The 16,730-nt window shown below is 36.3% G+C and overlaps 1 protein-coding gene across 2 annotated transcripts in view; it reads right to left on the bottom strand.

The window, feature by feature from the left end:
- The window catches only part of LOC106672039 (inositol hexakisphosphate kinase 1), an 82,598-nt gene that overhangs the window by 62,754 nt on the left and 3,114 nt on the right, over positions 1 to 16,730 (bottom strand). Inside the window, exon 1 of one of the 2 annotated variants that reach the window (XM_014403130.1) lies at positions 928 to 1,022. The exons of the other annotated variant lie outside the window; for it this stretch is intronic. Coding sequence (XP_014258616.1) covers positions 928 to 1,007 — 80 coding nt within the window. The 5' untranslated portion in view covers positions 1,008 to 1,022. Of the gene's footprint in view, positions 1 to 927; positions 1,023 to 16,730 lie in introns of those variants that run through there. 2 annotated transcript variants of the gene reach the window in all.

Genomic DNA, 16,730 nt, shown 5'->3' with positions numbered 1-16,730 from the left:
TCACACATAAAATAAACTAGTACTATTAATATAGCAACTTGTACAATTTTGCTTCATAATAAGAAAATAGGGAGGGGTTGATGGCGAAGTAGCTTCTCCATCGCCTCTCAGGTTCTGTGTTTGACTTGGGCAGATGGCGGAAATTTTATAAAAATACCCCATCAATCCCAATTTAGATTAGTTTATTACAGAGCACAGGTAGATGGAGGACTATCGAGTACGAAACAGAATGAGTGCAATCAATGTATGTTGGTGTGAATGTATTTATTAGTGTGAATGGGGAGGGGCTGATGGCGAAGTAGCATCTCCATCGCCCCTCATGTTGCGTGAGTGTCCTGGGTCTAAGGCGGAAAACTTTTGAAGTACCACATCGACTCCAAATTAGAGTAGTTTATTGTAGTGAATAGATAGATGGAGGAATATCGAGTACTCCATCTACCAAACAGTACGAAGCGATCAATATATGTAGGTATGAATGTATTTATTAGTGTGATTGTGTATCGAGTGTGTAGCGATATTTTGTTAATGCTTCGTGGCTGAAATTACCAAGCTGTCAAAAAAAAGTTAATGTACACGTAGTTAAATTGTAAAGTCGAAAATACAAAAAAAAACTGTTTAAAATAGAAGGAACTACAACAGTCATTAGTAATTAAAGTTTATGTAAAATACCCGTCTTTATTTGTAGTATTAATACAAGTCTCAGATCGCCTGTATTATCAAAATATTATTGCAAACTTCCAAGCGTTAGATTACTTTTGCTTTTGCGTTTCTTTACAATGCTAGAGGAATAAGTTTTCAGTAATGATGAACGATGACGAACAAGATAATGAACGTGTGGCAAGACAGAATATCATTTGACATAGAAAAATGTACAAGACAAGGATCAATTCACCACTATCATAAAACAGTAAGAGAAAAGGAACTCACTTTCTGCGACCTGATATAAGCTTGTAGTAGGTTGTAAAACGTATGGTCAGTTGTAGGACAGAACACGTCACTACAAACATAAACGCTTTTTTCAATTAATTATTTCCCTCGCGTTTTTGGAATGGGAATTTTAATAGGCAGTTAACAGCACTAACGCACATCAATAAGCAATAACAGCAACCAGTTCGATTCACTAACTAAAACACTTGTGCGAAAATAGCATAGAATTTGAAATAGCAAATGTGTTTGGTTCCCAGTTTCCCTCTCTACCGTACAGCTGACGTGTACTTTTATAGTTTTTTGCTTGAATAATATCATTAGCAACATTTGTAAGGACTCCGCATTCTGAACCAGAAAGTATTGGCACTTGAACTTCGTAGTTCGAACTTGTATATTTAAACTAATACTATTAATAGTACTATGAAATATGCCTCTAAATCAGCTTGATGATGAACTGATGATGTAGTTCGTTATACTGTCTAGTCGTTTTGTTATCAAGTCAAAAATAAGTTATGAGTTATGCTTGTTATGAAACACGTTTTGTTAAATTTACGGCGTGATAACGAACTGGCGTAGTTAGGTCGTTTCCGACTATTTTGTTGATGGGTTTGTCTTATTGCCTAGTCGTTATCAAGTTAAAAGAAAAGGTATTAGTATGTAAATGTCCCTGCATTACGTCACTTTTCTACATGTAGTTTGCCGTGAAACAATTTTTGTTTGCAATACGGTACGTTGACCTGTAGTGAATTATATTACCAAAGGTTTCAAAAATAAACCTGTAAGCTTGAGGAAACAGAAATCGTTACAACTTTTAGTCCGGTTTGTTAACTCCAAACCGTGTGATTTATCTATAAATAGGCTGTTTTCTTTTAAGTCGCTTAGAACGTTTAAGAAACGGAACTCTTTTGATCCTTCAAGCGCGACTTATTTTAAAAAAAAAAGGGTTGATTGTTTATCTTGTGATAAAAAAATTGGCTACGATTGTTCCTAAACAGTCACCTTCCATTATGAATCATGACGATAAGCCGAAACAGAGGAAAACAGCGAACACAATTGTATCAGAACGTCGCAATGGGTGGCAATTACTTTCAAAAGATTCCTTAAATGCGATTCATCCCTTCGTTTTTCTGGGGGGAAAAATCTAAATCCCATTTCTTCCAAACGGGATGATTTTATTTCGAGTGATTCTGACCCGGATGGGCTTTTTGACGGGTGAGTCATGCCGATGAAAAATCGGAACCAGTTTGTACGTCTGTCGAATAGAAGTAGACGATTTTTAAAAACAGTCTGATTTTGACCTTGGTTGTCTCATTTTTCGTCAGTGAGTCATTCTTTCTTCGAATGTATATGCAAACCACCCAACCGTTTAGGCATTGGGCAATACATTATTTTGTCCATTTATTTTAACCTGATATTTTTATTTAGAAATTTAGCTTAGCCTTAGTTGTACATATTTAAAATTATATAGATGCATCAATTACTTCGAGGGGAGCCGATGGCCGCAACGGTTTAGGCATAGACACGGCGCTCATCACTGTAAGGTAAAGGTCCAGGGTTCGCATCCAGCGGCTCTGCATTCGAACCCGACACCCTTCTTACAAATAGGCTTTTTTTTTCAAAAACACCGGCACCCTGAGGGTTGATATGACTTCTCCTGTTGCGAACCCTCGTAAAAAAAACTTTGAGAAAAGCTACGTTGACCAATTGGGCGAGAGATCCGTTTAAAAGAGGTTTTTCGGAAAAAATACTGTTTTTAAAGGCCCAAGATTGATAGCTTTTTGGCAATTATTTTTTTTATTAGCATTTATTTTTTCATGATGTAAAAGGCCATTAAGTAAAAGTTGTGAAACCGCGCGCGGCAAATACATATTGTGCTTGCACTGGTTTTTACTATACAGAACTATTATAGTTAAAATTTGGATAACAATAGCTTGGGGGCGTTGGTGACCGCAACGGTTTATGCTCGGCACTCATCACTGTAAGGTAAAGGTCCCGGGTTCGAATCCAGCGGCCCTGCATTGACAAATGTTTTTTTTTAAACACCGGCACTCTGACGGGGAACCGCGGTAGCCGAGTGGTTAGCATGAGAGACTCTCACGCCGCGGTCGTGGGTTCGATTCCCACCGTCGCCTCTCACGATGATTACCCCCCCCCATTTGAACACACATATAAGAATTCGCCACCATAGTTAATATGCATAGATCATAAGGCAAACAAAAAAAAAAAAAAACGGCACTATGAGGGTTGATATGACCTCTGCTGTTGCAAACCCTTGTAAAAAACAAAAAACAAAAAAAGCTACGATAACAATAGCTTGGTGTTTAAGTCTTTCCTTGTGTACAATTAATAATAATAATATAATTATTCAGAAATCGTGAGATGCGGTCTGGTGGTTATTAACGGTCACTAATCCACACAATAATAATATAAACCAATGAATAAAAATACTATAATAAACCTTGGTAGTATTTTCGTTTATATTAAATTAAAAAAGACTACTTCAAAGTGTTCTTTGACAAAATGTCACTTAGAAGGGATTAAATTTTAAAGGGGATTTTCGATAATGGAAAATTTTTAAAATTTGTTGATCAATGTTTCGCCATTTACGCATTTGATTACCATGTTGCATAAACGATGGATACAAATTATAGTCAGCTCATTGGATTGTCATCTTGTTATAATTAGAATAAACACTGAAGGATGATCAGCCCAAATTCGTAGTTAGTATAATTGAGAATAGAGAAGGCCTGCAATTTTAAAAATAGAATTTTATGAAATTTGAAGTAATGAAAGTATTATTTTCACGGAGTTTTTAGTCGACTTCGTGAAAAGTCGAGACATGAAGGCAATATGCAAATTGTGCGTTCTACATAAAAAGGCGAGTCGCATACAGTTAAACATCGAGGACTAGCGGATCAGGAGATTCTGTTAATACCTTTTTATGCTTAATAACAATAATCACTATAATCAATAAAAACGCTCAATTTTAAAACAGGTAACATCGTAAATAATGTGAATTTGACTAGAATTTTTTTTTAAAGAGTTGGGTTTTACTATTAAAAATCAAATTGTTATGGTGTACAATTTTTAAAATTTTTATTTTTCTTATTTACATTTTCTTAAAACATTTGAATGCTAATAATTTGATATCGTGTCTGGTTGTAAAAAGCCCATTTCGGAAAAATGCAGTCGCATAGTTTTAAAGAGCGAGGACTAGCGTACTAGATTTTTTTTATACTGGTATATCTTATAAATTAACTATTTCATTAAAATAAAAACACTAGAAAGCCCAATTGTAAAAAATATAATATAGTGGTTATTCTGAAATTGAAAAAAAAAAAATTTAAAATGTTTTTTTGTACGATTACATTTTTAGAGGAAGTGGGGGGTAAAAATTTTCAAATTGTTTGGCTGTTGTATCTAAAGTGAGATTTAGACGAGTTTTTATTATTTACATTTTCTCAATATATTTTGCTGCCAATTATTTTATGTGGTCTCTGGTTATAAACAGCTTATTTCGGAAAAAGACAGTCTCATATTGTTAAACAGCGAGGAGTAGCGAACCATAGGAGATTCAGTTTGTATTGCTTTATGCCAAAAAAAATCCTATTGTTAAACGCAATGTTTTATGGGACTTTTACAAATAGAAAAATACAAGAACGTTAGTTTTTATAGATTTTGTTTTAACTTGAAAAGGAAGAAAAAATAAAGAAGTGGGATTATGCTAATAAAAATAAAAATTTCAATGCTCCAAATGTTTATTTTCTATTTATATATTTAAAAATATATATTTATCGTGTGAGGTCGTGAAGGGTATATTTCATAAAAAGGCGAATAAAAGTTTTTTTCTGTAATACTTTCTTTTTAAAACTGTATACATAGGAAGTTCAATTTTTGTTTTCACATAAAATCTCCTAGTTTATCTAATATATGATAGTCTAAACGTGTATCAACCGGGAACAGGAAGAAGCAATGGCCTTGAGGGAGTAAAAAATGAGCGAAATTTTATCAAATCCGCACAATCTAGTTCATTCTATCTTTCCAAGGATGAATCTCAGATTCCCACTTTTAACCGGGCCGATATCAGGAACTAGAAAGGTTTTGGGCCTGGATCACGTGTGTGTCGTAGGAGCGAGGGCAACGGAAAAGTTATAGGAACACGGAAGCCTGATTTGCAAGATATTTCTGGTTTACAAATGAACCATTAGGCGGAAGGCATTGCACAATTTTCCTCAGGTCGATTTTCCGAGTGCACTGACCCGAACATCGCGTGTACACCTCAGAACATAAAACTATGGCGATTGAACCGCGTATGAATTCCCTCGGTTCGTGTCAAAACCCCGTATCGAAACTTTTGAACATCGCATTTCCACATACGTTCGCCGCACGTGAAAAATGAAGTCCGTCCGATGAGAATCCTGGCTTCTATAAAAACTGGTCTGGCCTTGGGTCGGGGGTCGACGTACCTTGAACGGGACTTGTTACGGTGAGTACTCATTCCCATAGTTCACAAGTACAAAAGGGCATACAAAAAAGGGAAAACCTTTTCTCCAAGTCGTGGGGAGCAACCAGGGAGCATCGATCAAACGGGTCAAAGTTTTAAAAAGAAAAACCTGTTGTAATGCATGAATGATGCAACAAATACAGCTATTAGTTATACAACGACTAAGCTGTCTCAAGACACTAAACACTACATGACAAATGTGGAGCCGAACTAGAAATATTAAACTTCAAATCTTTTATACAAAATCAAAACTCTGCCTGTTATCTTCATTAGACTATGATTTACTAAGATGTTTTATAATATTTTAATACAGACACATCTGCATAACACCTTCAGGTTTTACGCACCTTAACACCTTCTAAAGAGAAAATAAAATTGATTTAATAATATGTAGTTAATTGAGGACATTTAGCAATATTTGATCAACGATGGTGGAGTCGTTTGGTTTAGAAGCAGATGAACTTATAATGAACAGATCGACACTGATCTGGGTGTATTTTCTCGCTGCTTATTTTCCGTGCAATTCATTTCTTGCCATCTTCAGTGAGGATATGTACATCTATATCCTATTTTTATCTGGTTTCAGCACATTTCGTCAGCTTTTCATGTTTGTTTTTGTTATCAATTGGAAATCATTCTCATCAAATCAGAGATGGAGATCGTGAGATGCGGTCAGATGTGACGTAGATTTTAGAAAAACATTTTCTTTATCGTGCCAACGTTTCGATCATTAGTGAGATCATCTTCAGGGCCTGGGATTTATAAACATGGTCTAATATTTACGAATACATGTAGAATGTGAAAAAATGTGTCAATCATGTCATTTATGTGTCAATACTGATGGATTGTACAAGAAATGAATGTTTCTTATGATAACTACCAATTTTTTATACCAACGAGAGCTCTTTTCTTACATACTATTCGTTCTATTTTGACCCACTCCCCATTTCTAAAGAAATGTTAAGAAATTTTAGTTTACATATGATTTATATTTTGAATATTTTTATATCACAACTGTTTTATAATATTATTAAATATCCTTTTAATGTGAGTATTTACAAAAAAATATTTTTAAGTATTTCCAATCATAATAATTTTTATTATTATTAGTTGTTGATATTAATAGAATTTTGTTTACGCGTGTCTACACAGTATAAACTCAGATAGTAAGAAATGACAACAATCTAATTACTGATTATTAATGACTACTTCGTAACTAATGACTCCCCTTAGTTAAATATGAGTTGAAAAGTTGTGAAGATAAAACCTCTTTTATTACTTGTTTACTAATATTTATAGAAAGATGACCTTTCTACGTTTATTATTATTTTATCATAGAAAATCTAGTAAGGTGGATATTAGTTTATTTAAAATCTGATGGATAAAGGCTTGGTGTTTGATATTGATTATTTTCCCTTTTATTTTACGAGGGTTCGCAACGTTTCGATCTTTATTGAGATCATCTTCAATATGTTCATCCGTGTTCTTCGTTCTTCTCGTGTAGAAATGTGTGGTGCTTAGTGACCGTTAGGTAATGATTATTTGGAGATCGTGAGATCAACTATGCCTCCTGTTTTTATTGTTTTGAACATATAAAAATGAATAGAAAAGATGAATGGTGGATGTTCTACCTTTTTAAAAAGTTCCTACTCACGTAAAGTTGTTTTCAACGATCCGGATTTCGAGCCTACAGCTCATCATCAGGTTGAAGGAGCTCAACAACCTGATGATGAGCTGTAGGGTCGAAATCCGGGTCATTGAAAACAACTTTATGAGTAGGAACTATCTTTTTAAAAGGATTCATAAAAAGGAATGTCTTGGTGTATTTTGTTCATCACTGATGTAGTAAGACAAGACAAATATGGCAAGTTTATGAATCACATTAAAAAAACGTTTAGGACATTCAATTCTAAATTTTTAACTATTTTTACGTGAAATACTGTGGGGTGATTGTCTTTCGATGGTCTGTCTAAACTCTCTGGATTCGTCTGACCTTAAGATTGTATAATTCAGTAAAACTGGCAATTCTGCTGTACAACAATGGCTTTTCTTTTGTGATAGTGTATACATAAATAGAAATGATTATATGGAGATCGTGAGATGCGGTCAGATGTGACGTAGGTTTAGAAAAAGTTTTCTTTATCGCGCCAACGTTTCGATCTTTATTGAGATCATTTTGAAGATGAGTTCTGAAGATGATCTCAATAAAGATCGAAACGTTGGCACGATAAAGAAAATGTTTTTCTAAACCTACGTCATCCCAGACCGCATCTCTCGGTCTCCGAATAATCATTAACTGACGGTCACTAAACACCGCACACTTTTATAATAAGAAAAAACTAATTATACATAACAGTGAAATTTGACCTAATTCACACGTGTTCCTCAATTTACGACCCGAAAAATTATTTGGATCGTTTCAACAAGGGCTAATAGACACGTTCAAAATGATCGTTCACCCCATTAATAATACTTTGTGCATTCACCCGACATAGCGAAATCATGTTTAGATGAACGGCTTAACCCTCCCACCCTCGGACCTTCAACTATTGCTCAGGAATCGATTCCACCCGGGAGGGAATACGCATGACAAACCCGGAGTTGAAAGCATGACACCTCGGGCCGAATCGATAGCCCCGATTTTCCTGAATGAAAACGTATTCGCCCACAATGGGTCGGTCCGAACCGCCTCGGAGACGGAGAAGATTGCACAATAAGAAAACCGGTTCAATGTTTTGTAAGTTTATCATACTTACATAAGAATTGTGATAATTTTAGTAATGAGATTCTACGCAATAAAAAAAAGATGGCATAAACACTTTGAACGCTTTAGTTGATATTTGCACTATAAGAATACAAATAGAAATATAACAGTTTCGAATCATTAGCATCACCTTATTATAAAAATTATGTTATGACGATACAGCTATGACAAGTTTGATCCATTTGAAACGAAATCTGTCCGAAAAACTGTAAACCGTTATACACCATTAATTAAAACAGGCACAGCGGCCCCATCGTCCGAGCCGAAGGACAGGAATAGACGGACGAGAATGGTGCCAAGACCCTTTAAGACAGCTGTAAAGGCGAAGGGGACCGAATCCGTAAAAGAACTTTACGTTTTCACTTCAAGTTATGAAATAAGTCAATGGCTCGCTTTCACTTGCTTCTGAGTGAAGTTACGAAAGTGGAATCGAGGCGAATTGCAACTTTTCGACTCTAATCAAACGTTTCCGGGCAGAGATTGTTTACTGTTGAGATAATTGTGCATCGTCGTTTTGTTTTTCATTTCCTTCCTGAAATGATTGGTCTGTAGAAATTGATATCCGCCATGAACAGAGCGTATATCGTAAAAATCATTTGCCAAAAGTGTTAACTTGTTCATCAGAGTTACGAATAAGTGTTAAAAGATTTTGTTTCGCAATTGGCAATGTGTTTCAAATGCCAAAGGTAAGTGGACACAACGTTTTGCTAGCTAATCTTCCTAAAACTGCCTTGATAGGTATCATTTGATTAAATTGGATTTCATCCTTCTTGAATCAATTTTTTCTTCTTTCTGATTGTGTACACTTCCATTATAAGCAACTAACTAAACGATTTTGTGAAATAGTATGAAAACACAGATATAAGCAGAATCCAATTCGTATAGTAAATAATTTATATTAGGGGGTTCGGAGTGTGGCAAGGATACTCGGACTATACTTCGACTGTTGTCCTCTGGGAGCGGGATCATCTCAGGGCAGCGTATTTGGACCGATCCTTTCCGTCCTACCGCGGATATCCCAACTTCACTTCCCACCATTCTAACCTCCTTTGCCGACAACACAGTTATGCTATCTTCTGATCACGATCCAATATCTACTTTGAAGGACTTCCAGGCAATTGCCATTGCAAATAGCTGAATACAGCAAACAATTGCGTAAAAAGATTAATGAAAGCAAAAGCGCCTATGCATCATTCAACCTTAGAAACACTTCATACAATATTTGGCAATAATACTCCCATCACAAAAACATACTGCGTCCGCTATCTTGGGTTCCATGTAGATTCAAGACTAACCTGGAACCAACACGATTAAACAGGAATCAAGCCAACCTTTCGGACTACTCTAGAGACTAAAGTCACTAAAATCTAACGTTTCAAGAAAATACAAACAGTCAATCTACAAGACAATAATAAAAACTATTTGGACGTAAGTAATAGAGCTGTGGGGCAACACTTAACATTTCAACATCCGAAGAATACAGTCCTTCCCATCTAAAGTCCTCAGAATCATAGTCTATGCTCCTTACTACCTGTCGAACAAAACCGTTCTTCACAATGACCTCAAAATCCTCTTAGTGCAAAACATAATCCCCAAAACATTTTCCGTTTTCCACAATAAGCTCTCCCCTCACCCCAATCGAATTGCCAAATCCAATAGAAATAACCTTTACAAACCCTACTAAACGAGAATTAATACTAGCTTAAAGATGGGAGAAAAACAATGGTGGTTACTTCCCAGTAACACATGATCCATGTTATTTGTAAAAACAGCACATTACATAATGTATATAAGGTTAAAGAGTGAAATAATTATATTAAACTTTAAAAAATATTAGAACAGTCGTTAATTAAGAGAGACGTAAACGTTCTTTTTAGGAAGAAGAAAAATAACTTTATTCTGAGACTGGTGTCCCCTAAGAATAATATACATGAAATAAATAAAGGAAGTTCCTTCTACGAAATTAAAAATAAAATGAAATAAAAATCTTGGCCCAATGTATACAAGTAAGGCAAGCTATAAGAAAAAATAACAAGAATATTAAGCAAAAATATCACATATTAATGTAAGGTTTGGAGGGAGAGGAGGTGATTATTCAGGTGTGATTTAACGGAGGTAAAGGAGGCAACATGAAGAATAGAAAGGAGAAGGGAATTCCAGAGTTTGGGGGCTCGGATCAGGAAGGATCTTTCGAAGGCATAGGTTGTATGTTGCAGAAGGATAAAGTCAATTGGGGATGAGCCGGTGTTACGAGTGTGATGTGAGGAGTTGCATTGGAGGGATTTGAGCGATGCGAGGAGGAGGACGAGTGTGGACGTACTGGAAAAGAAAGCAACCTAGGAAATACTGTGCACGGAAGGAGGGGTAGAGCCAGGAAAATTGGGAATAGAACCCGGCCACCCGGGACCCCCTGGGGTGCCGAAAACGAATCTTAAGCAACAATTCATATACGATTCAATCGCGGTTCCCCCTCAGAGAGACCACCGTATGCCACACAGCTGTAATCGAAGAAGGAAAGTATAAGGGAAGATACAAGGAGTTTGCGGGTGGAGAAAGGTAAGATAAACGAGGAGCGACGAAATAGGCTGAGGGAGGCAATACAATGGCGGGAAATTTGGGAAATGTGAGGATGCCAGGAATGGTTTTGGTCAAAGACTACTCATGGGTTTTTAATCGAGGAGCAGTAGGAGATGGTTACTTAACATGAGAGGTGGGATGCTGGGGAGGGAGTTGCCTGGACCCAATTAAGGCGCTGAATTTGGACTGATTGAGGATTAGGGAATTTTTACGTGCCAATTCGCTGATGGAATTTAGGTCTTTTTGGATCTTAAGAACGACCGAGTGGAGATCGGAAGGGTGGAAGGATATCTATATTTGGGAGTCATCGGCGTAAGGTGGTAGTTAGAATGGATGGCTCTGGATAGATTCTTGCAAGATTTTCTTGTGCTAAATGTGCTAAAGTGTTCAAGATTGTTATTAACCAATAGCTTTTCATTTCAAGTGTACTTCCAGTATAATATAAGCAAGTAACTAACCAAACGATTTTAAAAAATAGCACATAAAACCAATAGTAAGCAGATCACACACCGCGCTAGTGATAAATGTTCTATTGATTTCGCAGTAGCACTTTTGCTTCACAAAAATTTGGACTTCAGCACGGTTATCATGTTTGCGTTAATACCCCTATACTCTAACTTCTTCAGACTTTTTCTATTTGCAAACAAATTTAGACCTGTTGAGTGGATTTGTTATTCATCTTATATTTTTTTTAAATTATACTTGAAATAAATTGTATGAACAATAGATATTGATGTTATACATTGTATTTAGGCTAGTAAATATTTTATAGAGACGTAAACGATCTTCCAAAATTTCCTTTTACTAAATGGCTAATGTGTTCAGGAATGTGATTACATATTAACTTTCGCTCGTGACTAATAAAGATTAATTGATTTCTTTAAACGACAGAGATAAGTAAATAGGCAAGGTTGCTAGATTATCCGTTTTAAACAGCCCCGATGGATTGATTTGATCTTGTCTTTCCCAATCTGTCTTTCTTACTTTCACTATTTTGTGAAAAATTCTATTGCAACTGACACGCTTTATAAAATAACACGCTGGTTAATAGTCTCTAGAATGTGCTATTTCGATTGTGGTACTAGTTCCAAAATACTACGTGCACCTTGTTTGCAACTCTCTTCATAACCGCTGGCAAAAAAAAGGCAATTTTTTTTAAACACCTCTAGTATCTTTGGATTGAGAGGTCATTCTCATACGATTATTGAAATAAAGGGTTTTATTTATATTCTTTAATTAGGTATTTGAAAAAGTATAGAAAGGGCAACGTTTGACGCGGTTGATACACTCGGGCTTCTTGCATCAAGTTACGTGGCTAGGATCGATTGTAATGATTGAAACCAATCAAAACTGCAAAATTACTTTTCCTTTTTGAAAGGTTTTAAGAAATTTATTTATGGATATTTACCGTAAAAATCTATAAATAATCAGACATGTTTTTTCGATTTTCGACCGATTTTTAAAAGATATGTACTTCAAATTATAGTTTATGATTTTCCGTTAGGTCTGAATAGCTTGGGTGACGGTCTTTTTTCAAGATTTATTTCATTTCTTTCGATTTTATTTGTCAGAACTACTTTAAAGCGTTCGTGTTCAACCTTCAGCAGGTAGGAACAGGTTGAAACCGCAAAGCCCTTCATCCCTGACCTCCCGAATTTCCGGGTCATCCTTGCGGACTGGTGCCACAAGCCGACACCGGGGTCGCAAAGTGGAAAACTCACCTTGGAAACCACGGGCGTTTCGTGCGAAGGATGATCGAATGTCCGAAGGACTTTGCAACCCTGTGACTGTTAGTTTCTGGTACATAACGCGAAACTTTAAGTTTCCCTGAGGAAAAACGAAATAAGACTTTTGGCCTTCAAAATCCAAGAGAAAAGACGAGATTGTTCACACAGATATCACAGCTAAAAGTGGTTTTATGTTTTGCAGTCACGCCCGATCGTTTTATAGCGGATTCTACCAACCGATTTCATAAACGTTAATCTTTTCCGATTAAATCTGTGAATAAGCCTTTCAAAACTTAACGTTAACGTAACGGTTTTCGTGTTTCTGGCCGCCTTTTAATACAAACGAGATACATTCCTCGAACTTCTTCGTGTTCAGGAAGAAAGGGGACTCAGCCGTGCATGAGGTCCAATCGTACTCCAAGGACCGTCTTCACAATTGCAATATCCTCAGATGGACAGAGCGTTGCAAAACGTCGGAAGATTGCGCAAGCCGACGTCCCTGGACGTTCCATCCTTTTAAGCCGGAACGGTTTATTGCTCTTGTAAAAACTGCGAGGATAAACGATGCTTGAAGCGTACAAAACCTTGAATCGTTTTACAACGCTTTTGAAACTCTTTCATTTATCGCTTTTTCTAACGATCCTCTTATAGGACGAAAGATCTTACGAAAACAGGTCGACTGACACACTTGAATGGGCAGTCAATCGCCTTCTTAACCTAAAAGGTTCTGCTTAATTCATGTAGAAAAAAATCTAAACCTTGTGATGTAGGAATATATTAACAAACAGATTAACAAGACTATATTCTATTTTCATATTGTGTAAGTAAGATTTAAACCATTTAGGTCGATAGTGGGCGGATATTAAAGTGCAGGATGTCCGGCGAAACCGACCATACCAAAGCAGAAATCCTTCGGTATGGTCAGGTCTTGTTCACACTGCCTTTACTTCACTACCGGGTTTGGCATATCTGCTTTAAGCCTTTAACTTGCTGAAAAGCCGTAATGGATCAGAAATCCACATATTTTAAGATATTTCAACTGAAACGGGTTAACGGACGCTAGACTGCTCTGTTGATTGTGCTATTAATTCCAGAAAGCGTCTTGCATCTGCTGCTCTCGATTTTATCACGGTTGAAAACATAATCTTGGCGTGTCTAATTCATCATTGATGCAAGAGCAACAATCAGAAAACTATCTGTGACACTTTCTAACGTTCAATCGCACGGTTTGAAACGAAGCGATGAGATCGTTGCTCGATTTTTACGAATGGTCGTCCAGTCCTGCTGGTTTTGCTTGACCTCCAGGATCTGTAATAATTCAGTAAAACTGAACAATTCCTTTTGTTTTTATGGTCATTAAAAAAAATCATAACTTGTGTTTTAATCATAATCGCTCAGTAAAATTTGTGTGTAATTATTTATAACAAAGGAATTGTTCTTGATTTATATGTTGAAAATTAAAAATAGACCTTGTTGAAATGTTGGGCAAATAGGATGAACATTTATATCCAGATCCAAATTCGTCCAATCCAACGTTGAAGTGTTGTGGATCATCGATCTTCATTCCTCTTCGTTTCTTGGCCCAAATACTACGGCCTCGGACGTTCTAAGGATTTTAAGCGGTTTGTAAAACGTACGGGGAAAATCAGACTAATCTAATAATATTTGGACACAATTAGGACGAGAGGCGTCCGAGTTTAATTAATTGTCCCATCTGGACGCTCATTATCGAAACACAAAGTCTGACTCGAAGACAGTAAATCTTTTGAATTATGAGGAAGGCCATACACTCGGAATTATTGTTAAAAATTCTCGATTGTTGCCAACATTGCCTTGGGGATTTCAACGGCCTCAGACGAACACACTGGGCTAAGATTGGTAAAAGGTTACTGCTTACAGTCAAATTTGCTTCTCACTTAAAATATGGTTGATATCGGAAAGAATAACGTGAGAAGAAAGAACGCCGGCCGTCGATATATCGATATTATCGACAGGTTCTATTTTTCCAGCTTTCGATTTATAATAAAAGAGTAAATTCATCAGAAATACTCTTGCTAACCCTTCTTTAAATTGCTCTGTAAATGTCCGCGATTAATGGCTTATTGATTTAAAACGTCATCCTATCAATGTAAATATTGACATATTTTGCTTTTGTCGATGTTCTTGGCAAGCGGAATTTTCCGTGTAAACCTAGAAAAATATCGATTCCAGTTATTGTACAATCATCCATCCCTAACCATCCCTTCACGAAAACAAGTTTATTAAAAACAATTTATGATCAGAAAAGTTACCTTATAAATTTAGCTAAGGCCTCTTGTACCTATCAATGATGAACAAAATACACTAAGATTTATATACACAGTACCATAAAAATGAGACAAGAAAAAAGTATAATTCTTGAACAAGCAGAAGAGTCGGTTTTACCGGGTTATACAACCTCAAGGTCAGAAAATACCAGCGAGAGCAGACAGACGATCTGAAGACGATCGAGGATCAGGTACATTACCTCGCAGGTGCAGCACTTTTTTAATGACCTTCATTAACTCGTCAGATTTGCCTTGTACACGAATGCTGAACATACACCAAGAATAGTCTATTTTATATTTGCAAAAATAGGAGTACATAGTAGTATCATCAGAAGTTATGCTTAATTCTTGAACAACTTCGGACGTCAGTCATAACCAGCGAAGTTGAAGAGACAATCAGTACAAAATCGAAGGTACAAGCTCAACGCCTGGCATTGTTTCAAATTTATTAAAACTTTACGTTTGAACGTAAAAAAATTTCTCTCCTGAGATGACCTATAATCTTGCCGGATATGCTTAGATGAAGGTCAATGGTGAGCAAAACACACCAAGACTTTTCTATCTATGTACAAACCATAAAACCATGATGAACAAATGTCATTTTTGTACCAGATGATTCAATCTCAAGGTCAGAAAAAACTATCGAGACAAGACAGACCTTCGGAAGATCGTGCAAATACAGCACCTCGTAATTTTTCACACAAAAATTGATATTGAATGTTAGAAAAAAGTATTTTTTAATGACCCTTATAAACCTGTCAGATTTGCCTTATCCTTGAACCTAGAGATTTCTATTTTTGTGTGCGAATTGCTGTTTCAGCAGAAGTTTCTGTTATATTAGAGGTCTCTCCTAAAATGTCTCATAAAGTTCCAGATTTAGCAAGTTGCACTTACATCAATTAAGATTAAAACAGTGTAAGACATTTCTATTTATGTCTGGTGTTTAGTGACCGTTAATTAATGATTATTTGGAGATCGTGAGATGCGGTCTGGAGTGACGTAGGTTTTAGAAAAACATTTTCTTCAGGGCCTGGGGGAAGATGATCTCAATAAAGATCGAAACGTTGGCACGATAAAGAAAACGTTTTTCTAAACCCACGTCACATCTGACCCCATCTCACGATCTCCATATAATCATTTCTATTTATCACAAAAGAAAAGCCATTGTTGTACAGCAGAATGGCCAGTTTTACTGAATTATACAATCTTAAGGTCAGACGAATCCAGAGAGTTTAGACAGACCATCGAAAGACAATCACCCTGCAGTATTTCACGTAAAAACAGTTAAAAATTTAGAATTGAATGTCATACACTTTTTTTTTTTAATGTGATTCACAAACACGCCATATTTGTCTTGTCCTACTACATCAGTGATGAACAAAATACACCAAGACATTCCTTTTTATGAATCCTTTTAAAAAGATAGTTCCTACTCATAATGTTGTTTTCAACGACCCGGATTTCGACCCAACAGCTCATCATCAGGTTGTTGAGCTCCTTCAACCTGATGATGAGCTGTAGGCTCGAAATCCGGATCGTTGAAAACAACTTTACGTGAGAACATCCACCATTCATCTTTTCTATAACTTTTTATGTGTTCAAAACAATAAAAACAGGAGGAATAGTTGATTGCTGTACCTGCAGAAGTTTCAGTTTTTAAACGTCCTGGAGGTCAGGCGAAAACCGACGAGACTAGACATACCATCGGTCAAGCACATCACTCCGCAATGTTTCAAAATAATTACAAATTTACGATAGAATGTTAGAAAAGGTCTCTCCTAAGATGTTTCATAAACTTGTCAGATTTGCATCGTTGCATTACATCAAGGATGAATCAACCACACCAAGACCTGTCTATTTATGTGCATAAAACCATAAACACGATGACTATCCTGTCTCTATTTCAAGGTTGTGCAACGTTAGAT

Source organism: Cimex lectularius, unplaced genomic scaffold (genome assembly GCF_000648675.2).
Source record: "Cimex lectularius strain Harlan isolate CLEC.00 unplaced genomic scaffold, Clec_2.1 scaffold362, whole genome shotgun sequence".
NCBI lineage: Eukaryota > Metazoa > Arthropoda > Insecta > Hemiptera > Cimicidae > Cimex > Cimex lectularius.
Note: the sequence above shows the minus strand (reverse complement) of the source record. Positions and strands in the feature narration are given on the sequence as shown.